Source organism: Mauremys reevesii, linkage group 2, assembly GCF_016161935.1.
Source record: "Mauremys reevesii isolate NIE-2019 linkage group 2, ASM1616193v1, whole genome shotgun sequence".
Taxonomy (NCBI): Eukaryota; Metazoa; Chordata; order Testudines; family Geoemydidae; genus Mauremys; species Mauremys reevesii.
The window spans coordinates 1,546,168-1,574,045 of NC_052624.1; the positions used below are offsets into that span (position 1 = coordinate 1,546,168).

Here is a 27,878-nt window from a genome sequence, read left to right on the forward strand (position 1 = left end):
TAGCCGGGCGCTGACGTGTGCCCAGACAAGAAGCAGATGTTTAAAACTGGAGCATCGGCCCCACACAGGATCCTTCACACGGTTTTCTGGCTCACGCGCAGCTGACTGAGGTGATGACGCTGAGTCCGACGGGCCCTGTCCCAGGCGCTTTGTGGACTGTGGGCAGACGGGGCGGAGCGAGGGGAAAGTGGGGGCGCAGAGAAATGCCCTGAGGGGAGCGGCCCCCCTGGCTCACATGGCACAGACCGGAGCCCGGCAGAGCACGAACGCCCCTTGGAGCCGTCCAGCCGTTGGCACACGTGTGCCTGGGCAGAACTGGAGAAGCAAAGGGAAGAGTCGCCAGGTGGGTTTGCGGAGGAAGGGGATTCGTTTGTCACATGCTCTGAAGATACAAAGTGCAGAATCTGTGTGAAGTGTCCTTATTAAACAGCCGTGGGCCGGCCAGCGTCCGGCTATGTGTTTTTACTGGCCCCTGCTCCGTAGCATCTAGGCACCGCGCGCTCACCTCAGAACCCACCGCCACCTGCGGTGCATCCCTGCAGTCACACAGCCCCTAAGGGGGCAGAGCTCGTCCCGGAGCGGGGAGACGGCGAAACGCCAGCTCGTTCTGCTCGCTGCAGGGTGAATTCTGCGCTGTCCCACTGAACGCGCAGCCCAGCTCCTCAGCGTCACGCTCAGCACCCACAGGGGCGCTGCGAGGTCAGCAGCAGCGTGGAGAGAGGTCACCTCTCGTGGCCTGACCCGAAGAGGTGCCGAGCACCCGTCGCTCCCAGGGACTGCGACGGGCGGTGGGTGCTCTGCACGTCTGACAGTCAGGTGTCACCAGCTCCAGGGCTCTCCGGCTGGCTGTGAAAACGAGGGCGAAATCGACCAACAGGCGGACTGTGTCCACGCTGGTCTCTGCAGAGTAGCACCAGCGGCGTGAGGCCGACCTGGGCCTGGCTCTAGAGCCGTTACGCCTGGAGCAGGGGTTAAGTGATGAGCCAGGATGCAAACGCTCTCCCGGGTTTTCTGATCTGCTCACTCGCTCTCTCACCTCCGCACTCTCTCACACCTACACTCTCACACTTACACTCCCTCTCTCACACACCCACTCTCTCACACCCACTCCCTCTCACACACACACTCTCTCTCTCACCCCCCTCCTTTAATGCCTGAGATGACGACTTTTTAAACTGAATTTTGCTCCAAATGCAATGAGGAGTTGGCCAGGCTCTGGAGCGATGGCTCGTCCAGGCACACCCAGTGGGCCAGGCTTAGGGTGACCAGATGTCCGATTTTATAGGCACAGTCCTGATATTCGGGGCTTTGTCTTATATAGGTGCCTATTACCCCTCACCCCCATCCTGATTTTTCACATTTCCTGTCTGGTCACCCTAGCCAGGCTGCACGACGCATGTGACTCACAGAGGCTCCCAGAGTCCTGTAGCGTACGCGGAGGTTCATTGCCTGTCTGGCCATGTCAGTTCAGCATTATTTGGACTTTCGCAGGTGATGCCACTGGCTGAGCTAACAAACGGTTTTCGTGCTGGCAGCAGAGTAAAAATCCCCAAACAGGCGTAAGTGACACGCGACAATTCCAGAGGGTGGTGCGTGCGGTCGGGTGGCTGGCCGGAGCCGACCTTCCAACCGTCCAACACTGCCCTGTCCTGCTTCGACCCTCAACCCCCCGCCCCATTAAAGGGCAGTTAGCTCCTGCCTCCTCCCCCTGATTGAGAACCCCCCAAACTGAGGGTTGTTGCAAGCTGGTGCAGGGGGTTGCAGTGCTGGATTTGGCCCAGATGTTCCTCCATCTCCGGAGGGGTGGACGGGCCGAACCCGAGTGGCGCTGCATCCCCTGGCCTCTTTACACGGTGGGAGGGATGCTGTAGCTGAGAGGGGAAAAGCCTGTTAGTGAGGGTTACTGAGGGTCCCACCGGCTGGGGGCAGGAGCACGTTGTGAAGTGGCTCTGTTCCTGGGGGGGTTGTGATTTATCCATGGCTGACAGCGCCTGCTGTAACTCTAGCTCAGGGGTCTCAAACATGCGGCCCGCAGAGCTCTTCCCTGCGGCCCCCCAGCTCCCAGGGGCGCCCAGGGGAGGGGGGCAAGGGGGGCCCCCCCCCGGCAGCGGGCTCCCCCCAGAAGCCGAGGAGCCTCCTCCCTCTCGCCCCTCCCTCGCGCCTAGAGCGCCGAGTCTCGCAGCGAGCCGCCGCCGCCCCGCCGCGCCGCCGCCGGGAGGGGGGGGGGGGGGGGGGCTGGCTGGCTGGCTGCGCGCTGGAGCGGCCCGCTCCCCCCCCCCCCCCCTCGGCTCGGCCGGGCCCTGGGCGGGCTCGCTCGCGGGCTCGCGCGGCCGCGGGGGCGGGGCCGGGGGGCCGGGGGCCGGCGGGGGCGGGGGGCGGGGCCGGGGGCGGGGCGGCGGGGGCGGGCGGCGCGGCGGCGGGGGTGGTGCCGGGCGGCGGGGGGGGCGGGGGCGGGGGGGCGGGAGCGGGGGGGGGGGGGCGGCCGGGGGGGGGGGAGGTGGCGCCGGGCCGGGCCGCCGCCGGTGCCCCGGGTGGGGCCTTGGGTTCCGCCGCCCCCGCCGCCAGCCCGCCCCCCCCCAAAGTTCAGCTGTTGGTGGCCAAGGCGCTAGAGGAGGGAGGGAGGGAGGGGGAGGAGAGAGGGAGGAGGGGAGGGGGGGAGGGAGGTGGGAGGCAGGGAAGGGGCGGGGCGGGGGGGTGGGGGGAGGGGGGGGGGGGGGGGGGGGGCCAGGGGGGGTGGGGGGCGGGCCAATGCAGGGGCCCTCAGGGCACATCATAGTCCTCATCGGAGTTTGAGACCCCTGCTCTAGCTGCTGGAGTGGGCGTCTCCTGACTCTGTCGTGTGACGTGGGGGTGTACGGACGTGCCCCTGCCCCTGCGCTGGTGCCTGTCACACCCTTGTGACACTGGACGTCCCGTCCCCCTCACACAATGCTGCTGATTGCTTTGCTTTCGCTCAGCCCCGCACGCACTGGGGCCGTACTGAGACCTCTCCGGCTGGAGGGATTTTCCATGGAACATGGCGGGATGCTAGCTCTCTTCCCAGGCAGCCCCCAGGCCTCCACTGCTGCCCTGCTGCTCCCACCCAGCAGGACATGCAGCGCCTGACACGGCCGGGCCGGGCCTCTGCCACTTGCCCGGCTCTCCCCGGGTGTCACGGCACAGCACGGCTCACAGCAGCGCTGGCTGCTCAGCCACCTGGCTCTCAGGCCTTTCCCCGACTGGGGGCTCTGGTTCTGGCTGCTCTCTGGATCCTTGGCCTCTGGCGGGCTCTCTGGCGCGAGGCCTGCTCTGGCTCCTGGTCAGCCTCCTGGGGGTCCCGCTTTGGCCAGCTGCTGGGTGAGGCAGGGCTGGGCACCAAGTCTCTCCCCTTTCCCTGCCAGCCTGTTTGTGTCCCTGACCCCCCGATGCCTCCTCTCATAGGAACAAAGGACTGAAAGGGCCCCGCTGCCTCGGGAGGCCGCTGCAGCATCTCCTCCTGTGCAGGGTCCCTCTTGCAGCCAGCTAGGTTTCTGCCCCCGCTACTCCTAGGGGGAGGCTGTTCCAGAGCCTTGCTCCTCTGACTGGCGGTTAGAAACCTTCTTCTCATTTCCAGCCTGAATTCACCCCCATTTGTTCTGGTGCAGCCTCGTCTTGGAGAGCCAACAGCTTTTCTCCAAGCCAAGCTCCCAGCCTCCTCTCACAGACAGGCTCACCCCCAGCCCGTCTCTGCGGCTGTCCCAGTCTGGATTCCTCTTTCCTGAACACGGGTGACGAGAACAGCACGCAGCGCTCCAGCGGAGGTCCCACCAGTGCCTTGTTCAATGGCACTAACACGGCTCCATCTCGACCGGAACTGCCAGGCCTGATGCACCCTAGGATCGCCTTTGCCTTTTGCACGCCCACATCACACTGGTGCCTCTGAGTCATCCTGGGATGGACGGATAGACAGAGCCACAGATTCATAGATCACAAAGCCAGAAGGATCCATGGTGATCATCTCGTCTGACCTCCTTTATAGCTCAGGCCAGAGAGCTACCGCACAGTAATTCCTAGAGCAGAGCTTTTAGGAAAACATCCCATCTTGATTTAAAAACGGTCAGTGATGAAGGACCGTTGGTAAATTGTTGCTGTGGTTAATTACGCTCCCTGTTAAAAGGCCACGCCTTATTTCCAGTCCGACTGTGATCAACTCATCCTTAGCCTTCTCTTTGTTAAGCTAAATAGATTGAGCTCCTTGAGTCTACTACAATAATCATTCTGGTGGCTCTTCTCTGAACCACCTTCAATTTATCAACATCGAGGTCTGTCTTCTCCTCGGTTATTTCCAAGTGATGAGCCCCCAGCTTGTAGCAGAAATTTGTATTAGTCCTCTTAAGTGCATGGATTTGGACTTTGTACTTTTTAAATTTCATCCCGTTTCCGGAACTCCAGTCCCCAAGGTCACCCAGTTCCTTCTGGGTGATATTCTGATCCTCCTCCACGGTGACAATGCCTCGCAGCTTTGTGTCATCAGCACATTTCATCAGCATGCTCCCGCTCTGTGCCAGGGTCATCAATGAAAATATTAAACAAGAGCTCCCCCAATCAGAGAGACAGGGCAGGAGAAGCTGAGAGCAGGGGAAGGGAAAGGACGGAGAAGGACCATAGATGTCACAACAGGAGCTATTGGGACTTAAAAAACCGCATGTCACTTTTCTCCTGGCAGGTTGCCTTTCAAACGGGGTTAAGCTAGAATGGGTTGAAGAGCTCGGTGTGGACTAGGCCAACACATCCCAAAGCCACCGTGGAAGAGGATCCGCTCAGAGATCTGCAGAGCATCCATCTGTGCCTGGGTCCCGATCCCGCCGACAGATCCATGCCCTGTCCACACTGCACCCTGTGGCTGAGGCAGATTTTAAGCAAGTGTTCAGCTAGGTGAGAAGGGTTGGAGTTTAGCAAGACTCCGAAGAAGGAGAGAGAGCGCAGAGGGGAGACTTGGCGAGTGGGTTTCCAATGCGCATTAATCCGGTGACTCACTTTGGATCACAAATAGCTCCTCTGGGGCCCTGGTTTTCCTATTTCTGCACAGATTCTTACAGCCCCCTCCGCACCGTGGCACCTGAGCCCTGGGTCTCTCTGTGAACCTCCTGGCACACGACTGGGGCGACACAGGTACTGCCTAATAACCACCCTGACGCCCTGCACTCCTCCCATTACACTTCACTGACTCCTAAGTCTATTTCCATTAATGCCATCAGACGGCATTGCCTCTGAATCACCTCCCGTTCTTATATTCCAGCTGCCACCCTCTCTCCTCTCCTACCGCACGCTCGTCCTCCCCAAATCCCGTCTCCCCAGCCCTCCATTCTCTGCACCGTGACGGCATCACCTGCTCACAGGTCTATTCCCCAGCACGTACTCTAGTCTTAGGATTGATTATGGGTATTGCAGTAGCATCTGTCACCAGGCAGGGCCACTGCACCTGAATTTCCTCTCAGTGGCTCAGCAAGGGCACCCGTTCTGAGGTTTCCAGCCCCCATCTGTTCCCTGTGTTGGGTGGAGACCTGCCTCTCCCTCCTGCGTGCGGTATTCCAGGCCGAGCAGTTCCCTGCCCTCGCTGTCCCATTCCCAGCACAGACAGTCTGCCCAGCAGGCCTGCTTGCTCTCCAGAGACTAGCCCCAGTACAAGCCACCCACCACGCAGCCTTCTCCAAGCAAACATCCATTCTTAGGGCAAAAGCCTCACAGAGAGAGCAGGTGACAAACAATGGAAGAACCTACACCCACTCTAGTGAGCTTACCAGCGATCCCCCCTCACCCCACAAGGGCTCTGGCAGGACCCCCCCTTTATGGTCACAGGTTCAGAGCAGCCCCAGCTCAGGACTAGCACCCACATGAAAAGTTTAGTCCGACCTTGATGCTGTTCAGGGGTCTCTGATCTGGAGTTTCCAGGAGCAGGGGACCAGTGGACACTGGGTTTTCCTCAGCTTCAAGAGGACGGACTCAGAGGTGGGTCATTCCCATGCCCCAACCCCCAGGATTGCCTAGGAAATCCCCCTCCCACGTGTTGTCCCAAAAAATCCTTTGACCTTCCTACCCCTTCCCAGAGAGTCCACTGGTCAGTCTCCCGGAGCTGTTCCGTCCAACTCCCCAGTAACACAAGCACAGCGACAGGTCAATGCCTGTGTGGCCCATCACATTGCACTTCACTCGGTAACGTTGATCCGAATTCCAGGTGTGCCCAGGATATCGCCACGTCTCTCCCAGCATCCAGTGAGGATGGGGCCCCGCGCTAGGTGCTGTGCAAAGACATGGCAAGAGACAGCCCTAAAGAGCCAGCACTCGAAGGCAAGATGAACCAGTGGGCGTAACAAGCAAACGGGGGAGAGGAGAAACGCCAGGGGTTACACAGCCCAGCGAGGTGCAGGACTGGATTTGATAGAATTACGTAATATACACAGGATAGCGACGTGCTCGGTAATGTCACCATTCCAAATCCTGGAGCAGCCTTCAGCAGCTCCCATGGAGAATGTGCTTCACCACGCGACCATTGCAAACAAACGCCAATCAAACCTTTACACCGCCCCGTGCAGTCCCGATACACAGACGTGCACTGCTGCAGAGGAACGTTTGCACGCACTTTACGGCACACGGATTGCACCCGGCCTGTCTGAACATGGGGCCCCGAAAGGTTCAAGCTGCCAGACTATGCCCCCGGGCAGCAAGAGTCCCTGTCTCACCTACATCTAAACTTTCCAAACGCGTCACAGCATGAGAGCAGGGGGTGAGATTCTGGTCTAACAGGTAGAATTGAGAATCCTGCACAGCTTCCTTAAAGACAGCTGGCACCCTGCCCCTGAAACCCCAGCCAGTGGCAGAACCAGTTCTTTCCCTCTGGCTTCCACCCGCCAGGACAGAGCAGGATCCAGCACGCAGGTTTGAGCCGAGTTCCAGTATCTCATGGAGCCTTCGTGCCAGTGACCAAAACGCCGGCTGAGAAGACTTGGGGTTTGCGCCCTGGCCCCGCCCCAGGGCAGGCTCCGTGTCTCTGCACATGTTCTAAGACAGGGGTTCTCGATCTGCTTGTAAATGTTTATGGCCCGTCGCGACCCAGGAAATAGTCTGGGGGGTGGAGGCCCTGGGGCAGAGCCGTAACCAGGCATTTTAGTGCTCAGGCTGGGGGAGCAGATTTGCACCCCATACCAGAGGAGACATGTGTGGGGGGGTCACTTGCCCCCCCAATTTTTTGTTTGCATCTCCCCTTGCGGTTAGCCAGTGGGGTGAAATCCAAGTCTTCTCTGGCTGGCTGGTTTGGTGCCTTAGAGGTGGAAAAACCCCAGTCTAGGGCTGTGACTGCCCTGCTCTGAGCAATTGGTCCTGAACTGGCACCTCAGTTGGGTCCTGCCAGAACCGCATCGTCAAACCCCCCAACCCAGGCAGACTGCAGTGCCTGGAGCAGGGAGGTGAGCCCAGCCAGCGCCGTGGGTCAGGAGCTGCCACCAGGGGCGGCTCTAGGCACCAGCAAAACAAGCTGGTGCCTCTCTGCAGTCATGCTGCCACACGCCCCTTTGAAACATTCTGGCCGTGACCCAGTGTTGGGTCCGGGACTCAGCCTTGCACTAAGCAGAACCCAGGTCCCTGCAGCCCGCCCAGCACGAGGGATCAGTGTTACAGTCCCTGCCTGGAAGGGTCTTTCTGTCATTGGGATCCAATAGCTAAAGGTGACTGGATGGTTACCTCTTCCTTTCCCCTCCCCGGCCCTGCCCGCCTGCATCACCCCTCCCACCCCGGCCTCTGCTCAGCACCCAGGCTTGCCCGTGCTCTAGGCTGGGGCAAGGCCTGTCTCCTTGCTCCTGTACAGGCCCGAGCACCGGGAGCCTCTGGGCAGGGACTAGGACACTGACTGTTCTGTGCCCGGGAAAGGGGACCCTGAGCCATGTCTCTGCAAAGCAGCATGAAAACCCAGCCAGCCCCAGGAGACTGAGCGACCCTGCCCTGCCTTCCACCCTGCACCGCCTGCGAGAAGCCGGGTCTGTTCACACCGGGTTATTTCTGCACCAGCTAATCCGGTTTGGAGCGTCTGGGCTCAGCGGCGCTGCAGAGCTCGGGGCCGGCTCCGCTGCCTCTCGGTCCCGCAGCGTAGGCCGGACACGGGGTCCCGGCGCTGGGGCAGCGGGAAGGGAGCGGGGTGCAGATTCCGGTGCCAAACCGGAGCCGGAGGCTCGGCCCCGCCCGCGGCTGCTGGGAGCTGTAGTTTTCCTCTCGGCCCCAGCCCAGGGGAATCCCAGTCCCCCGCGGCCGGGCTCCCAGCGCCCCCGGCCCGGCGCTGCGCGGGGAACCCTGCGCCCTGGCCCCGGGTCCCGGCGAGCTGCGCGCGTCCTGCGCCCCGCTGCGCCCCGCGCAGCTCGTGTCCACGCGCGGACTACGGCTCCCAGGATGCAGCGGGCGCGGAGCCCTTTGTCTCTGCCCCTGCAGCGGCCGATCGGGCTGGAGAAGTTCCCGAGTCGGCGGCCATAGGGAGCCGGGCGCAGCGCAGCGGGTGAGTGCCCGGGCCCCCGGCTCCTTGCGCGGGGCGCGCCCTGGGGAGCCCCGGCTGGGCTGTGCGCGGGGAGCCGCTCTCCCGGGGGCTGCCCATGGGCCCCTCGCCTGCTCCCCCGGGGCTTGCAAGGGCCGGGGGCTCTGCCGGGGGGGGGACCTGAATCTTCGCCGCCCGCGCCCCACCCCGGCCGCAGAGCCCTTCCCGAGGGGGCGTTTGGCCCGACTCGCCCCTGGCCGCGCGGGGGGTGCACGGGCTGGGCGGGGGGCAGGGCCAGGCACCGCCCGGAGCACAATGGCTGGGCCGCTGCGCTGCACGCGGGGGTCCCTCGGGGTCCCCCCCCCCGCCATCCACCAGCTGCTGCCAGCGCTGCCCGTGTTCCCCGACCGTCCCCTCGCCGGCCCGTCCACACCCCCCGGCAGCCGCCGGCTGCTCTGCTGGGCCCGGGGGGGTGTTTGGAGAGGGGAAAAGGTGATTTGTGCTTAACTGTCGGTGAGACCGGGGGCCAAAGGGGCCGGGCCGGGCCAGACTCCTCCGCTGGGGGGACTCGGACCCACTCCAGCCCCGGCAGCCGAGCGCCGGGAGTGACACCAGCTGAGGCTCTGGCCCTGGTCCTGCCATTGGAGCTGCTGGCGTGGAGCCACTTGCCGGATCCGGCCGTCCCTGAGCTCCCTGGTCGCCCCCAGGCCCCCTGCCCTGGCCCTGCTTCGAGCAGGGGTGGGACTGGTACCCCCCGAGGTCCCTCCCAAGCTGAGATTCTGTGAAGCGGGGACAAGCTGTGCATGGGACAGTCCCAGTCCCGCTTCCTCTGGAAATCCGGCCCGTCCTGCCGGCCTGTGCCCTGGGCCGGCCCGGCTCTGTGCCGCCTGCCAGTCCCTGGTGGAGGGACATAAAGGTTTGGGTCTAGATTTGACATAATGCCCTGAGGGATGATGAGAAAGGAGGGGGGAGGCCATGCTGCCAGCAGCCTCATGTGATCAAAAATCGTGAGTCAGGCTGCAAAGCACCATGGGACTGGCTTAAAACCCCTGAGTGTCTTTGTAACCTCGGGTTGGTGTGATTTGCGTCCTACCCTTTATGGTGTCCTGGCGTCACACTGTCAAGCTTCCCTCCACAATCCGTGAAAGTGGAGATTCTCCTGCAGCCTCTGGGGCTTTAAACAAACACGGCAAAGATCACGAGGCTCGTGATGGACTCACGAGAGGTGGCAGCCCTGGGGAGGGGAGAGCACTGCAGTGAGAGGCCATGTGATGGCTGGGCAGCTGGCAAGATGTGTGTGTGTTTACTCTGGGGATTACAGCCATCAGTGCCAGCCCAACGCCTGCCTGCCGGCAGCAGGGTAAACGCTCTCCGCTGCTGTTTGCCCGGTGACTTCTCCCACTTTGGCCATCAAAGGGTTTTCTCGCACGAGGGTTTAAACAAGGCCAGAGACAATCACCAAGTGTGCTAAACGTTCCTGTTTCAGTGCTGCCGTGTCCTCTTGCTCCCGTGCTCCGCTTCAGTCATAGAATCTCAGGGTTGGAAGGGACCTCAGGAGGTTTCTAGTCCAACCCCCTGCTCAAAGGGGGACCAATCCCCAGACAGATTTTTGCCCCAGATCCCTAAGTGGCCCCCTCCAGGATTGAACTGACACCCCTGGGTTTAGCAGGCCAGTGCTCACACCATGGAGCTACACCTCTCCCCCCTTGCTGCCGCTGGTCCTGCACTTCGGCCCTGCTCCCACAACTTGCTGTGAAGCAGCTGCCTTGCATGGAGCTCTGTGCGGGCCCACGGGTCGGCCACCCCCGGCAGGTTGCAGCCATCTGGCGCAGGGACCAGGCTCTTGTTTCACGGGGCGCCCTGCACCAGACACTGCAAAGAGAATAACAATGTACTGATGGGCTGTGCTGACCGGTACAGACGCGGCTCGGCAAGTCCCCTTCTTCTTTACGTTGGCTTTTAAAATGACGCTGTTAAAACGGGGAAGGGGGAAGGCAGGGGTGGAGAGCAGCCAGAGACCTTTTGGAGTCACAGAATCATAGAATTTAAGGCCAGAAGAGACAACCTGAGCGTCTGGCCTGATCTTGTGTGTAGCACGGGCCAGCAGCGCCCCCCAGCACTGATCCCGATGGCGAGATCAGACCAGAGCATCGCAGCCCACAGGACACTAGAGCATGGGAGGGTTGGAGGGACCGAGGGGCCCCGTGCCCGTGGGCACCCCGGTGTCAGGGAAATGCTGAAGTGAGACACCCCGATAATCCTGGCAAGGGACCGGCACCCACAGGCTGCAGAGCAAGGCAATGCGCCCCCTCCCCCGGGGTGACTGGCAATCCGAGTGGGGGGGGGGATTCTTCCCCACCCTGCACATGGTGATGAGTTAAACCCCGAACATGTGGGCACGAACCAGCCAGCCCAGCAAGAGCGAGAAAGCTCGGTGCCTCCTTAGCGCCCTGCCCACCCCCGACGTCCCGTCTCTAGCCGTGGCCACCCCGATGCTTCAGAGGAAGGAGATTTACAAAGAAACGGAGGGGGCGGAACAACAACCAGCAAACCCCGAATCCATAGATGCGCATCTCTCCCCACGCAAACGACACTGCAGCCGTGACGTCCATGGGAAGGGAGGCGAGCACAGTCCAACTCCCCGGGGCAGGAACAGTCACTGGATCGATGTGTCTGGAAAGCTCCTAGCTCCCGTCTCTGGCGCCGTGTAAACACCCATCGTAAATAAGCAAAAGATGGAGCTTTCTTTGCGCTGGTCCCGGTGGGGAGCAGGGTGCAGATACGTCTGAGGACGTCACTGTCTGTTTTCCCCTAGAGGAGTGGGCAGAGTTAGCAGAATGGCAGCCAGAGTGGGAGGCAGGAGCGAGACAAGCTCGTGGGTTCGCTGGGTAAAGATAAGAATGGCTGGAATCTGTGAAATGCTCCACTTGGCTTCAGATCAGGACGAATTTTAACTCCCCGTTAGTGTGTGTCCCTCACCTGCTGCATTTACCAGCTGGAGCCGAAGTCCTGCCTCCCAGGAGTGCACAGACAATCCAGGAAGTTTTTGGAAAGTGTAGGGGACAATTTCCTGGTGCAAGTGCTGGGGGAACCAACTAGGGGCAGAGCTCTTCTTGATCTGCTGCTCACAAACCGGGAAGAATTAGTAGGGGAAGCAAAAGTGGATGGGAACCTGGGAGGCAGTGACCATGAGATGGTCGAGTTCAGGATCCTGACACAAGGAAGAAAGGAGAGCAGCAGAATACGGCCACTGGACTTCAGAAAAGCAGACTGACTCCCTCAGGGAGCTGATGGGCAGGATCCCCTGGGAGAATAACATAAGGGGGAAAGGAGTCCAGAAGAGCTGGCTGTATTTTAAAGAAACCTTATTGAGGTTGCAGGAACAAACCATCCCGATGTGTAGGAAGAATAGTAAATATGGCAGGCGACCAGCTTGGCTTAACAGTGAAATCCTTGCTCGTCTTAAACACAAAAAAACAGCTTACAAGAAGTGGAAGACTGGACAAAGGACCGGGGAGGAGTATAAAAATATTGCTCAGGCTGCAGGAGTGAAATTAGGAAGGCCAAATCACACTTGGAGTTGCAGCTAGCCGGAGATGTTAAGAGTAACAAGAAGGGTTTCTTCAGGTACGTTAGCAAGAAGAAGAAAGTCAAGGAAAGTGTGAGCCCCTTACTGAATGGGGGAGGCAACCTAGTGACAGAGGATGTGGAGAAAGCTAGTGTACTCAGTGATTTTTTTGCCTCTGTCTTCACAGACAAGGTCAGCTCCCAGACAGCTGCACTCTGCAGCACGGTATAGGGAGGAGGTGACCAGCTCTCTGTGGAGAAAGAAGTGGTTCGGGACTATTTAGGAAATCTGGACGAGCACAAGTCCATGGGGCCGGATGTGCTGCATCCGAGGGTGCTAAAGGAGTTGGCGGATGTGATTGCAGAGCCATTAGCCATTATCTTTGAAAACTCATGGTGATCGGGGGAGGTCCCGGATGACTGGAAAAAGGCTACTGTAGTGCCCATCTTTAAAAAAGGGAAGAAGGAGCCTCCAGGGAACTACAGGCCAGTCAGCCTCACCTCAGTCCCTGGAAAAATCACGGAGCAGGTCCTCAAGGAATCAATTCTGAAGCACTTTGAGGAGAGGAAAGTGATCAGGAACAGTCAGCATTGATTCACCAAGGGCAAGTCATGCCTGACTAACCTAATTGCCTTCTATGATGAGGTAACCAGCTCTGTGGATGAGGGGAAAGCAGTGGACGTGTTATTCCTTGACTTTAGCAAAGCTTTTGATACGGTCTCCCACAGTATTCTTGCCAGCAAGTTAAAGAAGTATGGGCTGGATGAATGGACTATAAGGTGGATAGAAAGCTGGCTAGATGGTCGGGCTCAACAGGTAGTGATCAATGGCTCCATGTCTAGTTGACAGCCGGTATCAAGTGGGGTGCCCCAAGGGTCGGTGCTGGGGCCGGTTTTGTTCAATATCTTCATTAACGATCTGGAGGATGGTGTGGACTGCACCCTTAGCAAGTTTGCAGATGACATTAAACAGGGAGGAGTGGTTGATACGCTGGAGGGTAGGGATAGGATACAGAGGGACCTAGACAAATTAGAGGATTGGGCCAAAAGAAACCTGATGAGGTTCAACAAGGACAAGTGCAGAGTCCTGCACTTAGGATGGAAGAATCCCATGCACTGCTACAGACTAGGGACCGAATGGCTGGGCAGCAGTTCTGCAGAAAAGGACCTAGGGGTTACAGTGGACGAGAAGCTGGATATGAGTCAGCAGTGTGCCCTTGTTGCCAAGAAGGCTAACGGCATTTTGGGCTGTATAAGTAGGGGCATTGCCAGCAGATTGAGGGACATGATCATTCCCCTCTATTCGACATTGGTGAGGCCTCATCTGGAGTCCTGGGTCCAGTTTTGGGCCCCACACTACAAGAAGAATGTGGAAAAATTGGAGAGAGTCCAGCAGAGGGCAACAAAAATGATTAGGAGGCTGGAACACATGAGTTATGAGGAGAGGCTGAGGGAACTGGGATTGTTTAGTCTGCAGAAGAGAAGAATGAGGGGGGATTTGATAGCTGCTTTCAACTACCTGAAGGGGGTTTTCAAACAGGATGGATCTAGACTGTTCTCAGTGGTGGCAAATGACAGAACAAGGAGCAATGGTCTCAAGTTGCAGTGGGGGAGGTTTAGGTTGGATATTAGGAAACACTATTTCACTAGTAGGGTGGTGAAGCACTGGAATGGGTTACCTAGGGAGGGGGTGGAATCTCCTTCCTTAGAGGTTTTTAAGGTCAGGCTTGACAAAGCCCTGGCTGGGATGATTTAGTTGGGGTTGGTCCTGCTTTGAGCAGGGGGTTGGACTAGATACCTCCTGAGGTCCTTCCCAACCCTGAGAGTCTAGGATTCCCTGGTTTTGCTGGGAGAGTTGGGTGTGCCTGGAATTGAGGAGAAGGCCTGGCGAACCTGTGAGGTTGGCCACCAAGAGCAACCGGCCTCCTGCGAGAAAACAAACCAGCGTACGGTATAACCGAGGGTGCTCCATTCCTCTCCAGCTGCAGGGCAAAATCCTGCCTTGACTCCAACAAGCCTGCCGGGTGTGCGATGATCAGCACAGAATTCGGGCCATCACCCCGGGCTAGATTTCTCTGTCCTGTATTTTTACTGGGCAGCTATTCCGGTGCTCCTGTGTGATAAAAGCAGGGAAGTCGAGCCGGCTGTGAGCGGGACTGGGACGTGTGCACGCCCTTGGCTCTGTGTCTCTGGGAAGTGGCTGCGTCTTGTTTGGGTTGGGCGGTGGGTTAAAGGCAGAAAGCTGCCCCCCCCCACTCCTGAGGCAGCTGGTGATATTCCAGGAGGACACCCCATGAAGAGACTTTACCAGGTGTAGAAATGGTCCAAGGAAAATCAAAATTAAAACCCTTTTTCCACGTCATTTCTTCCCCGGGTTCAAATATGTGATATTGAAAATCGTGAGGCTGTTCTAGGGAGACCAGCCGTCCGAGGAGACGGGAGAAGAGCTCACGCGCTTTGGGGCTCGTCTGTCTAGGTGCTGTCGTATCCGATGGGTTTCTGACGTCTCCATTGCTAGCCAGGAATCGAGCTCTAGAAATCCCACCCCCTGTCCTGCTGGGCTCTCCCAGTAAGAGTTATTGCCACGAGTCAGGAAGGGAGCACGGATCTCACAGCTCCGGGGCAGCCTGGTGGGTGTGTCGGTCTCCGAGCTCTAGCCCCTGTTCTCCAGGCTGCTCTGCCTGACACCCGTGTTCCTCTCATGTTCCTTCTGCTTTGCGTCGCTGGCTGGCGCGAAGCAGAGCCCAGGGGTGACTCTGGCCCAGACCAGGACACAGGGTGGCAGCCAGTTGGCCAGAGTTCTGGCTTAGGCCGGCGGCGGGACCGTGAGCGAGGGAGAAGGGAGGCAGTAAGGTGCTCTGCCGGGGGTGCCTGTGAGATGGACGGGGCGCCTGGATTTATTGAACGGCTTTGTGAGTGACGTGGGAGGAGGGTGAACGCGGCGTGGGCGACGTTCGCTGCTGCTCACCGGGGAGGGGTTGGAGAACCAGCGAGAAGTGACACAAAGGGGCCTTTGAGATGCCAGTGTGGGGAGGGCCCAGCAGCGTGTGAGTGTCCCGTGGGGCCGAGCGGCTCGGTCTCTGCCGGCGGGTGGGAAGGCAGCATCCCGGGCCCCGAGGAGCCAGTCTGCTCTGGAGGGCTGACGCGGGGAGGAGCGGCTCCCGAGGGCGTGGCAGGAGCCGGGGAAATTCACCACTAACAGAGCTCGGGTGTTTCCGGTTCGTCTCCTTGCTCTCGTGCTGAATTCCCATGTGGGCTGCCCAGCGCCCCAGGAGCTCGGCGAGGGCTGCGTGCCGAGCGTTCGGGGAGGGGGAGGGACTGTCGCACTGGGTCAGGCCAGGGGCCCTGGGGTGCTGGGTCTGACTGTGGCCAGTCGTTCCAAAGGGAGGGGCAAGAACTCTGAGGGGACAGCGATGGGATCACCTGCCCTGGGGCAGTTCCCTCTGCCCCCATTAGCTAGAGGCTGGTTCCTGCCTCGGAGAGGGGGGTCTACAGCCCCTGCAAATCCCTGCCCACGGCTGGGATAACTGGCTCTGCCTGACCCCCGTCAGTGGCCAGTCCCGGGGGGTGCTGGGATTTGAAGAGGGAGATCGCGTGGGGCCGGGGAAGGGGGCGGGGGAAGGAAGAGGGAGGTCGCGTGGTGCCGGGGAAGGGGGCGGGGGAAGGAAGAGGGAGGTCGCGTGGTGCCAGGGAAGGGGGCGGGGGAAGGAAGAGGGAGGTCGCGTGGTGCCAGGGAAGGGGGCGGGGGAAGGAAGAGGGAGGTCGCGTGGGGCCGGGGAAGGGGGCGGGGGAAGGAAGGAAATGGAGAGGGGTGAGCACAGCACAGTTGTGGGCGTGGGCAGGGGCAGACACTGGGGAGCACACGGCCCTGGGTTACTGGGACCCCAATGTGTGGGGAGTTCAAATCCTCACACTGCAGACTTGCCCCTCGTCCTCACCGCCTGGCCTGAGCCCCTGCCCCCTGGAGGAACCGTGTCTCTGGTTAAAGGCAGGTGCTGCCTGGGAATTGGGGTCTGGATCATTTCTGCCACGCCCTGGCTGACCCGGCAGGCCCAGAGTGTGACTCGTCTTTCCCTCGGGCAGGCGCCGGTGGCTCGACGCGGAAAGCCCAGCTCAGATGGAGCGAGGGGACAGGCTGCGTGTGGGCGAGCGCAGGGAGAGGCGAGCGAGGGGAACGCCTGACGCCTGCGGCACAGGTGAGTGGTGCATTGAGCCCCCCCGGGCTGCTCAGCAGGAAACCGGCCGCTCTCGCTTTACCGACTCCACGCCACGGAGAGCCCACCCTGCCCGAACGGCCCATCCCCCGCCCCGCAGCCCTCACGGTGCATCTTCTGTCCAGCTGGAACGTTTCTAACTTCAGCTTCCAGCCCCCGTGGCTTGAACGGCTCCCTCGGGACAGAGGGGCTTCGAGAGCTCGGCGGCGTCACCTCTGAACCTGCTCTGCCAGTGCCGGTGCCCCGGGACCCAGACTGTGACTCTCTGTCCTTGCAGGTTCTGCTGACCCCAGACCCCAGGTGTTTATTAAAACGGAGCAGGAAGAGGAGCCAGGCCCGGGGGGGCCCCCAGCGCAGAGGGAGAGAGGAATTCTCCATGCCCCCGGCACAGGTGAGTGCTGCGAAATTCCACCTGGGGTTGATCAGGCAAAGGGAGGCCAGGAAGAGCCAGGATCTTGGGGGAACCCGTATAAACTGCTACAGTCGGGCTGCCTGTGGCCTGCCAGCTGTTTCTGACCATGGAAGGGCCCCAGACCGCCCGAGCTGCACCAGAAGTTGATCAAAGCCGGGTGTGCTTGGAGCTGCAGGGCCGCTTCCAGCACTGGAGCCTTTGCCACAGACGGGAAGCTGGGACTGACTGGGAGCTAGACGAGCTGAGCAGACGTAGGGGCTCGTCGAGCAGCAGCGCAGTCCCTGTGCTCGTGTGCAGCCCCTGTGCTCGTGTGCAGCCGGGCCCCTGCTTCCCAGAGCAAGGCGGGACCCCTCCGTGAGGAGCGCGGCCGTGGGATGTGGGCCCCTCCCCAGGGAGTGGGGCTGAGCCCCCGGCACAGGGACACTCACACGGCGGGTCTGGCTCTCCTGCCCCAAAGGGCCCCGGTGCTCTCTGGAGAAAGGAGCGTTATTTGTCTGCCCTGGGCCGGGAAAGGACGGGCCCGAACTATTCCCCACACAAGAACCCCAAAGTCCCAGCCAGGTTCCCCAGCCGGGGGCCGTTCAGCCCAGAGGCTCCCAGGGTTAGTCCAGCCCAGGACTGTCCCACGGGGACCCGGGACGTGATTCCTTCTCCCCTTCTCGCCCCCCCCTCCCAGGCGCAGGCTGGCCTGACGTGAAGCATGAGATTGTGGTGAAAGTGGAGCCAGATGACGAGTCGTATGTGGGGTATCCCCAGGGCCTGGGGGACCGAGACCTCCCTGGCTACCCCAGCACTGGTGAGTGGTGCGAACCCCCCAGGCCAGCTCAGGGAAGGGTGAGCCAGATACTCAGCGGGGACCTGCGTGAACCCCTGGAGTCAGACCTCTGGGGCAGGAGCCTTTGCTGGCCCTGGGCACAGTGGATCCAGAAGCCGTGTGAGTCCCCCTGGCCTTGTGAGCATGGCTTCCCCTGGGTCCGGCCGTGTGTGGGGCGTTCCCCTGGCAGATGGTGACTCGGGCGTCACTGCAGTGTCCCGGCTAGCTCCTCCTGCTCCCCCCACTGTGTCAGCTGGGTGGGGGCATGCACAGGGGACTTGCCCCCCTCCGAAGCCTCCTCCGCAGCCCCCCTCCTGTTCCTGTGGAGATGGGCGGCCGCGTAGATGGCCGTGCCTGGGTGTCTCCTTCCGGCTCCTGGCGGAGGTGCCCAGAGCCTCACGCACAGGAGTGACGCCGCAGCCGAGGGGCCCCAGGCGTGGGGAGCAATGGGTGCGACTGGCCTGGGGGCAGCGTGATCGGACCCAGCGAGTGGCTGTGCCCAGGGCCCTGCAGAACGTGTGGCCAGCCCCACTCAGCGTTCTGCTGCCCCAGGCCCCCGTATCATCTGCCCCCGCGGCCGCCGTACGCGTCCAGTAGCCGGGAGAGGCAAGCGGAGCCCTGGGGCCTGTACGAGAGGCCTCTGTGGGACCCAGAGCAGGGCCCTACACCGCTCGCTGGTCCCGCCCCAGACTCCGGGGAACGGCCAGCCCTGGAGGGCAGCCTCCCCACAGGGGGTGGTCACGGCCCCAGTGGCCAGAGGCCAATGAAGACGACCACCAAGAGCAGCGTTTTATTGTCCTTAGGCTGGAGATTGTCTGCGCCGTCCTCCAGGGCTGTGTCTGCGCCATGGCCCAGCCGGCTAAACGCTGGTCAGGGCTGGCTGTGCCCTGAAACTGGCTGAGTCCCTGCCAGGAAGTGACACGATGAACAGGGGCTGCGGTTCCCCCAGTGCCCTGCACGTCCCCGAGTGTAACTGGGGCAGGCCGGGTGGCCGGGGGTCTGGGGTCTGGCTGGGGACAGGTCCCTTGGTGCTTCAGCTCCCTGACGGTAACCGGGGATAAGCCCTCCCTGGCGTGCCCGAGGGGCGAACGCGCTGCGGGGAAGAGCTCCTAGAAACGAACGCCGCTGACCGCGGGAGAGCAGCTCAGCGGGAGTCGAACGCTGCCCCAGAGCCAGTCTCTCCCTCGCAGCCGTGCCGTGGGCGCAGGCACCGTGCAACGTGCTTGGCTTTCTGCAGGTATCAAAGCAGAGATCGTGGTCAAAACGGAGCCCGAGGACGACGCCTACGGCGAGTGTGCCCAGCATTACGGTGAAGGAGACGGTCCCGACGACCCCTTCTGTGAGTGGTGCTGGGATCCACCGGGACGGTCGCTGGGGGCAGGTGTCAGGGGAAGAACTCGGGGACCCGCCTGTAGATTCCTCAAGGTGGCCCCCCTGCTGTAGCCAGCTCCCGGCACACCCAGCTCCAGTGTCTGGCGTCCTGGTTCGCCCACAGGAGTCGCCAGAAGCTGGGGCACCCTGCGGCCGGGGGGTTTGGGGCAGACTGCAGTAAGGGGGAGGAGGACAGGGTGGGGGGCCCTGGGGGTATATTCACAGGCAGGGACAGGAGCTCTGAGGTCTCTTGCTGTGTCTGCCGCACACTGACAGACACACCCCAGCCAGTGTTCCCAGGGGCAGTCAAACGCCAGTTTAAAGCTATTTCGCAGGTTCTCCCGCCCCTGCCCGAGTGACCCCAGGAAACAGCGGCTCAGGCTTTTCCTTTCCTGTGAACAGGTGACGCAAACCCAGAGATCATCGTGAAAGTGGAGCCAGACGATGAGTCGGCCATTGGCTACCCCCAGGGCCTGAGCGAAGGCAGAATTCCCGGCTACCCCAGCCCAGGTGAGCCGTGCGGATCCCCGGAGCAGCTCCGGGGACGGGAAGAGCTGGAAACTCAGGGGGGCCCTGTATGAAATTGGCGAGCTAGGCTCGCGGCGTTGTGCCGGCTCCTGGCACATGGACCCTGCATAGCCACTGGGTGCAGAACCGCAAATCTCCCTGCCCTCGCGAGCGAGAGACCGTCCCACTGCAGGGGGGCCGGAGGCTAAGCCCCGGTTACCTGGGGGCGCTCGCGTTAAGAGATTGCCCACTGCAGTGCTGTCAGGAGGCCTGAACTGCCCCCTCAAGGCAGGAGGCAGGTCTCCCCACCAGGGGCGGCTCTAGACATTTGCCGCCCAAGCATGGCAGCATGCCACGGGGGGCGCTCTGCCGGTCGCCGGTCCCGGTGGACCTCCCACAGGCATGCCTGCGGAGGGTCCGCTGGTCCCACGGCTCACCGAAGCCGTGGGACCAGCGGACCCTCTGCAGGCACGTCTGCGGGTGGTCCACCGGAGCCGCGGGACCAGAGGACCCTCCGCAGGCACGCCGCCGAAGGCTGCCTGCCTGCCACCCTCCCGGCGACCGGCAGAGCGCCCCCCGCAGCTTGCCGCCCCAAGCACATGCTTGGTGTGCTGGGGTCTGGAGCCGCCCCTGCTCCCCACTGGCCGTCTGCAGCTGGGAGGGCTGCACCCGGGCCCGGGACGGGTCTGTGCCTGCTGAGTGCTGTCTGACTCGTGACAAGAGAGACCTTGTGAAAATTACCTGAGGGGCTGTGCCTGTGTGCACCTCTTCGGCCGCGACGCTGACCCAGGGGGTGGGGGGAGCCGGCCCTGGCTGCGTGCGCCTCTTCGGCCGTGACGCTGACCCAGCGGGGTGGGGGGAACCGGCCCTGGCTGTGACCAATGAGAAGCCAAGAGAAATTTCTCCACTGCCTTGTGCGAGTGCGATGGCCTGGCCTCCAGCGGGGTTCCCGGGTCAGACTGTGACAGGGCTGCCCTCCGCCAGCTCCCCGGCCTCCTTCCCAAGCACGTCTCCGGTAAGCCAGCGAGTCCCGCAAGCAGGGTGCAAACCGAGGGGAGAGCTGGGTGCCGTTTGGTCGGTAACGGTGGAGCGCGAATTATGCTGTTGCTTCACCAGCTCCTCACAGCATGATCCAGTCCAACCCTTCCTGCCAGGCAGCCTCAAGGGAGCGAGAGCGTCTGTTTCACATAAGCCAGCAAAGGGCCGAGCCTGCTCCCACGGTGGCCTGGCATCTTGGGCCTAGAAAGGAGCCTGGAAATATGAAAATAGCAACACCTGGATCTCTGATGTTCCTCTTTTATTGATGCTTTAAGTCTTTCTAGCTGCCTCTGGCTTCGGTGAGGTGTTGGACTGTGCAGCAGGGAACAGGGCCTGAAGTGAGGCCACGTCTGCACTGGCACGTTCGTCAGCAAAACGTCTGTCGCTCAGGAGTGTGAAAAGAATAAACACCCCCCGAGCGATATAAGTGTTGCTGGCATAAGTGCTAGTTTGCATAGTGCCATGGTGGGGGGAGACGCTGCCCCGCTACCGCCGCTCGGTGAGCTGGTTTTATGATGTCGACACGGGAGCTCCCCCCTGTCGCTCTCGCGCAGCCCCGCAAGCTCCCCCGTGGGCATCGCGCGGCCCCGCGAGCTCTCCCCCATCGCTGTCATGCGACCCCGCGAGCTCTCCCCCATCGCTGTCATGCGAGGTCTCCCCCGTGGGCGCCCTGCGGCCCCGCGAGTTTCCCCCCCCCCCGTCGGTGTCACGCAGCCCCGCGAGCTCTCCCAGTGCACGCCCTGTGGCCCTGCGAGCTCTCTCCAGTTGCTGTAACGTGGCCCCGCGAGCTCTCCTCTATGGGCGCCCTGCAGCCCCACGAGCTCTCTCCAGTCGCTGTAACGTGGCCCCGCAAGTTCCCCCCCCGTCGGTGTCACGCAGCCCCGCGAGCTCTCCCCCATGGGTGCCCTGCGGCCCCGCGAGTTCCCTCCCCCGTCGGTGTCACGCAGCCCCGCGAGCTCTCCCCCATGGGTGCCCTGCGGCTCCGCGAGCTCTCGCCCATCAGCGTCACGCGGCCCCGCGAGCGAGCTCGCAGTTGTATCGGTGCGGTGCCGCTGTAAGTGGGTAAACGCAGACATGGCCTAAAACGAATAAGAAAATTGCCTGTTGCCACCGTTGTCCCATGGTGACGTTCTCATGGCTGTGGGAGGTGATGACATGTGGCTCTGACCCAACCCAGCACGGGCCAAAGGTTGATTTTCCAAGGTACAAATGGGAGCGAGGTGCCCACCTGCCATTGCCAGTCAGTGCCGCTCGCTGGACATTCCCGCTAGTGGGAACGCTGCCCGGCACCCATGGGACCTTCCGCCGGTAAGCAGTGCCTGGGAGCAGCTGCTTTCTCAGTCAGCGAGCTCAGAGGGTGCAGGGCATTAGAGCCTGCGTCTCGGTACAAATGGGTGTGCCACCGAGCGTCTCGGCTCCTGGCACTTAGCTGCATTCTGCAGTGAACACTGGGAATTCCCCCGGCCCCGGCACACGGAATAACCTCTGGCCTCTCTCTTTTCCCCAGCAGGCGATGGGAGCAGGGGTGCCAGCGAGCGGGAGCACCCTGGAGAAGAGCTGGAGGATGTGAAACCGAACAGGGCTTTGCTGATGAGAGGCTTAGAGGCAGCTTCCTCGGGCTTGCTCAGGACAGAACCCAGCATTAATCACTGGAAAGTGCAACATGCCCCGGGAAACATCCCGGCGCTCCAGAGAAACGCCGTGGCTCCGGAGGGGCCGCAGACAACCCCTGAGCCCAAGGGAAAGGTGCCAACAGCCCCGACAAGCAACCCCAGCCAGAAATCCCTTTCGGGGAGCGTGGCCACCAGCACCGAGCCGGTGAGGCGCCCGCGAGCCCACGCTGCCGAGCGGCCGTTCACGTGCACCGAGTGCGGGAAGAGCTTCCAGCACCGGGGGAACCTCATCACGCACCTGCGGGTGCACACGGGCGAGAAGCCCTTCACCTGCACCGAGTGCGGCAAGAGCTTCAGCCAGAAGGGCGACCTGATGCGGCACCAGCGCATCCACACGGGCGAGAAGCCCTTCGAATGCAACGTGTGCGGAAAGAGCTTCTGCTCCAAGCAGACCTTCATCCTGCACCAGCGCATCCACACCGGGGAGAAGCCCTTCTCCTGCACCGAGTGCGGCAAGTGCTTCAACCGCAAGGCCAACTTCATCACCCACCAGAAGATCCATCGCGGGGAGCGCCCCTTCGTCTGCGCCGAGTGCGGCAAGGGCTTCTGCGCCAAGAAGACCTTCATCCTGCACCAGAAGATCCACATCGGGGACCGGCCCTTCGGCTGCTCCGAGTGCGGCAAGAGCTTCAGCCGCAACGGGGATCTGACCCGGCACCAGCGCATCCACACCGGGGAGCGGCCCTTCGCCTGCGCCGACTGCGGCAAGTGCTTCAGCCACAACGGGGAGCTGATCAAGCACCAGCGCATCCACACCGGGGAGAAGCCCTTCACCTGCACCGAGTGCGGCAAGAGCTTCAACCGCAAGGGCACCCTCATCACCCACCAGCGCATCCACACCGGGGAGCGCCCCTTCGTCTGCCCCGAGTGCGGCAAGACCTTCAACCTGAAGACCACGCTGATGAAGCACAAGCGGATCCACACGGGGGAGCGGCCCTTCACCTGCGTGGAGTGCGGCAAGAGCTTCAAGTACAAGGGCAACCTGCGGACGCACCACCTCACCCACACGGTGGAGCGGGTCTACCCCTGCACCGAGTGCGGGAAGATCTTCAGCCACAAGAAGGAGCTGACGGTGCACCAGGCCGTCCACACGGAGGAGAGACTCTTGTCCTGCTACGGAGACGGGGAGTCGTTCAACCCCTTCCTCCAGATGCACCCGCTCCTACTGTCGGTGCCCCAAGCCAAGTGCCTCTGGAAGCCTTAACGCAATGTACATAAGGAGGGAGTTACAGAAATGCTACGTCCCCTGAGCAGGAGCAGAGGAGGAACAGTGCTGTAATTTAGGATTTGGACATGCCGTGGTGCTGTACAGTGTGCCGATGAAATAACAGGCTCCCTGCCACAAGGAGCTCCCAGCCTGAAGGCCTGCGCTGACGAACCAGCCGTGCATCCCTAAGGAAAACACAACTGCACATTCCCTACACAACGCAGCTCGAATTCAAATGCAAAGGCTCGAGTCTTGCCCTGAAGGATGCCAAAGCTGTCGTACTAATTCCATTTGCTGGGTTGGAAATAACCCCCAGAGGTACTAGAGAGAACGTCTGACATGAGGGACGGGAGGTTTCTGGGAAGGGATCTGTGGTTTATGGAGCAGCGCTTGGAGGGCATTGGAAATGACACGGCCTGGGTTAACCGATGTGGGATCTTCATCTTACTGCTGAAAGGAGAAGTCGGTGCTGGCAGGACTCTCCTGCCTGGTTCCTGTGTGGAGCAAACACAGGAGCGTTGTGCTCATTGTGATAGTTCTGGCGAAGGCCAGTGGTTTCTCAGGGTGGGGGGTGCTGTGCTGTGTGGTGTTAGGTCAGGCCCTGTGGGTACTTGGGGGGTGGGCAAGACTTTGCTGTAGTTACGGCTTATGCCAGCAGCATCTCCCTGGAACTACTGGACAGACCTTATGGACGGCGCCTGTTCCAGCCGGGCCAGTGACAGTCTGGGAAATGAAAGAAAATCTCAATTGAGTGTGGACTTGAGAACTCCAGGTGCAATGCCCTGGAGCCATAATTACTGTAGTGCTGTTTACTCGCTGTACTGACTCTATTTACCCACCAGGAGCGTGCACTGGGCTTCGCAACTGAGTACGGCCTGATCCCTGACCTGAGAGGTGACCATCGCATGGAGACCACCTAGAGATCTTACAGAGAATCACAGAGTCGTAGGGTGGGAGGGACCTCGAGAGGTCGCCTCGTCCAATCCCCTGCACTCATGGCAGGACTAAGTATTATCTAGCCCAGGGGTTGGCAACCTTTCAGAAGTGGTGTGCCGAGTCTTCGTTTATTCACTCTAATTTGCGTGCCAGTCATACATTGCAACGTTTTTAGAAAGTCTCTTTCTGTAAGTTTATAATATATAACTAAACTATTGTATGTAAAGCAAATAAGGTTTTTAAAATGTTTAAGAAGCTTCATTTAAAATTAAATTAAAATGCAGAGCCCCCCGGACCGGTGGCCAGGACCCAGGCAGTGTGAGTGCCGCTGAAAATCAGCTCGCGTGTCGCCTTCGGCACATGTGCCATAGGTTGCCAACCCCTGATCTAGACCATCCCTGACAGGTGTTTGTCCAACCGGCTCTTAAAACCCTCCAGTGACGGAGAATAGTTACAGCTGGAAAAGACCTACTGGTCATTTTGCCCATTCCTAGCCAATGCAGGGTCGGTCTCTACTCTGTATTTTCTAGGAATACGTCCAGCCTAGCGTTAACCGTCTCCAGCGACGGGTCTTCCCTCGCTCCCTTGTGAGCTCTGTGCACGTCCAATAGACACTAACTACTTCTCATCTTGTACAAAAGGGACGTGGGTTTAGTTGCTAGTTTGTAGTTAGGAAAAGGGTCATTTTAAAGTTAAAATTTGTTGTTCTCCGTGTGGCTATCCTAGAATCCTCGTCGTTAGATTTGGAAAAGAACTAATAAGTCTTCTAATAAAATCTAGTACTTCTCCCCGCCAGTGCATGCCTGTTCCCTCCAGTGCTCTGTCCGTGTCCCAAACTCTGGGGTGTCGCCACTCTGGGGAGATGGTCCCGCAGCCTGAAACATCTCTCAGTTAGGAAGTTTTGTCTGACATTCAGCTTTAATCCTTGATTTTGTCCAGTTATCCCCACCTTGAACTACTGTAAAACTCTCTCTCCTGTGGGCCCCCCATGTTTCCCCCGGATTGTTATGGGGTCCCGTCAGGTCACTGCTCAGCGAAGCTGGATGTACCTGTCTCTTTTGCTCATTCCTCACCAATCAGTCCCTCGTGCCCCCAGATCACTTTGTGGCTCTTCTCTGAATGGGCATCGGTATCTTTCCAGCTCTCCTGAGGAGCCCCGAACAGGCCGCCGTCTCCAGTGGGGTTATCCCAAGGCAGAGACATGGGGGTTGTCATCCCTTTGCCCGTTGCACAAAGCCTCTGTGTCTCGGCCTTTTCAGCTGCCATGTTGGACTGGAAGCTCCTGTCTAATTTCCTGCTGTCCACTGGCTTCCCCCAGGTCCCTATCAGTGTTTCCTGCTTCCTGGATTCTTTCCTTCCCCCTGACTCTCTGCAGGGCAGATGCTGATAACATGCTCTTACTGCCTCTGCTAGGTGATTCGTGAAGAAATGGCATAAATCTGGAGCTCCCGGTAACACAGCTGTGGCACCCTCTGAGCACCTGCTTCCAGCTCCGTACTTTGGCCTGTTGTTATAACTCTTGGCTAACACTTCTTCAGCCAGCGTTCAGGCCATGGGATGGTCTCTGCTGGGTCAGCCGGGACAGTGTGTTTTGTTGAGATGCTCTGTCAAGTGCTTTACTCACAACGAAGTGTGTCTTATCTGGTGCTTTTCCTCCACCCGCTGATTTTGTCAGAAAAAGCAGTCTAGGCACTGCCTTCTGCTGCTGCTCCCTGCCCCAGATGCCTTCGGGGAGTGGTAACGAAGACACCCTGGCGCTCCCTGCTCCAACCCGTGCTGCTCTTTTCGCACCGTGGCTGAGACGTGCTCTGGGCTGGAGTGCTTGAGAAAACGGAGCGTCCGTAGGGTTGGTCTGCCAGAGGTTACGGATGAATAACTGACCGAGAACCACAACGAGTAGGAGGGGATGGGATGTGGAGACAGAGTCCCATGTTGGGTCTACTCTTCCCCCACCCCCAAATCCCTCTGTTGTCAGTGGAGCCCGGGGAGCAGGCGTTACGTGAACATTTCACGATCCAGCCATTTCACGTCAACTTTTGACTTACAGGCACGGCGTGAAGGGCGTTGGTTTGGGCCAAGTGAGCGACTGGGGGAAATGGCAGCCAAAGGGACTGGCCGGGCAATTGGTGCGTTGGTCCAGGAGACCAAAATCCCACGTGGGGGAAAGGAGAACAAGGGGGTTTCTATAGGGCTTAAGAGGTATCCAGGCCTTGTCTGGCTCTGTAACGGGTTGTGCTCCCCACCGTGGTGCCTCCTGCTGGTTGCTCCGGGAATTCGCTCTGTCCATCAGCAGGGCGCCCTCTTGTGGTGTCTCACTCTCCGTCGCTGCTTCTCCACCATCTCCACTGTCTGTGGGGACCCGCGTCGCTCCTGGACTGTGGCGTCCTCTTCAGGGCACGGCCCTCTGGATGTTTCCCAACTCCGTTGTCCCCCCCTTCCGGGTGAACTGCAGCCCCTCGTCCAGCCCCTCGCTCAGGGGCAAACTGCCGTCCTTTGGCTGGCCACATCCAACCCAGGGACCCGATAGCTGGCAGCCGCTCACAGCCTCTCCTTCCCCTCTGCTGCTGCTACCTGCTTTCCCTGGGCCACTTTCCCATAGCAACAGCCCCGCCTCGGCCCCGTGTCAAGGCCTCAGTCCGGGAGCCAGCCAGGCTGGTGCTCCGCTTGCTCCCCTGAGCCTGCCCGGCACTGCTCTGTCCCAGGTACTTCTCTCTACAGGCGGCCAGGCCACCTCCCTCCAGCTCCCCGGAGAGACTGAGCTCCTTGCTGCCCTGCAGCCCTTCTTATAGGCTCCAGCTTGGCCCTGATTGGCTGCTTCTAAGCCTTCCTCTGGTTGGCTGGGTTCTGCAGGGCTGCTATTAACCCTTTGCCAGCCAGTGAGGGGCAGCTGCCCTGTCACAGGCTCCTTTGCACAGGGTGAATTTCACCCCTCACTAAATCATATTTTCAGGGCCCTTCTTTTCTAGCTGGTGCTGAAAGCCAGGGTCCAATAGTTAATGTCTCTCAGAGAATTTGCTAGGAAGCAGCTTGTTCCCATATCCCTTGTGAAAGGACTTTCCTCTGATCCCAGCTCAGGATACCCCACAAATGCTTTCAAAGTTACGAGGACGAGTCAGCAAGGGGTGAAGCTCCTCTTTGCAGATACTGCCACCGCTAAGGAGTTTTGGCTGCTAGAATCTCATCTGTGACTCGGGGGTTGAAGAGAGGTTGGATGGTGATAAACCAGGCAGGAGCTGTTCCTCTGGACCTGCCAGATTTAGAAAGGGGGGAGGGGGGGCTAGTTCTTTACTAATATTGTTATTTTGTTGCCTATTGACTCATTTCTTTGTAACTTCCTTTTGGGCTGTTTGGACAGAATTCTTCACTGACCTCTCTGCACGACCGTCCTAGCGATAGACAGCAAATTAATCGGGGTGTGTGGTGGACATTTTGCAAATGTATTTTTATGTAAAATTACTCTTCTGCCATTGGTTATTGGGCTCTAGTCCTGGGCTTTCTGGTGTCAAATGGGAAAATTCCCCTTGGCTCCAGCACGGGTCAGGACAGGGCTCACTGCTGGTATTTACAATTCTTATGCAAAAATCTTCCCCTCTGACTATTCTTAGTGTGATAATAGAGTCATTGGGCTGCGAGATTGTGTAGCCTAGAGCAGTGCTTCTCAGACTT

General features: G+C 60.2%; 1 protein-coding gene across 1 annotated transcript in view; it reads left to right on the plus strand.

Annotated features, from left to right (window-relative positions):
- The window catches only part of LOC120399290 (zinc finger protein 585A-like), a 43,940-nt gene extending 19,600 nt beyond the window's left edge, over nucleotides 1–24,340 (plus strand). Inside the window, exons 5-11 of the mRNA XM_039527414.1 lie at nucleotides 8,363–8,497; nucleotides 16,124–16,236; nucleotides 16,532–16,645; nucleotides 17,343–17,462; nucleotides 18,718–18,819; nucleotides 19,254–19,361; nucleotides 21,904–24,340. Coding sequence (XP_039383348.1) covers nucleotides 8,363–8,497; nucleotides 16,124–16,236; nucleotides 16,532–16,645; nucleotides 17,343–17,462; nucleotides 18,718–18,819; nucleotides 19,254–19,361; nucleotides 21,904–23,273 — 2,062 coding nt within the window. The 3' untranslated portion in view covers nucleotides 23,274–24,340. The remainder of the gene's footprint in view (nucleotides 1–8,362; nucleotides 8,498–16,123; nucleotides 16,237–16,531; nucleotides 16,646–17,342; nucleotides 17,463–18,717; nucleotides 18,820–19,253; nucleotides 19,362–21,903) is intronic.
- The last annotated feature ends 3,538 nt before the right edge of the window (nucleotides 24,341–27,878 follow it).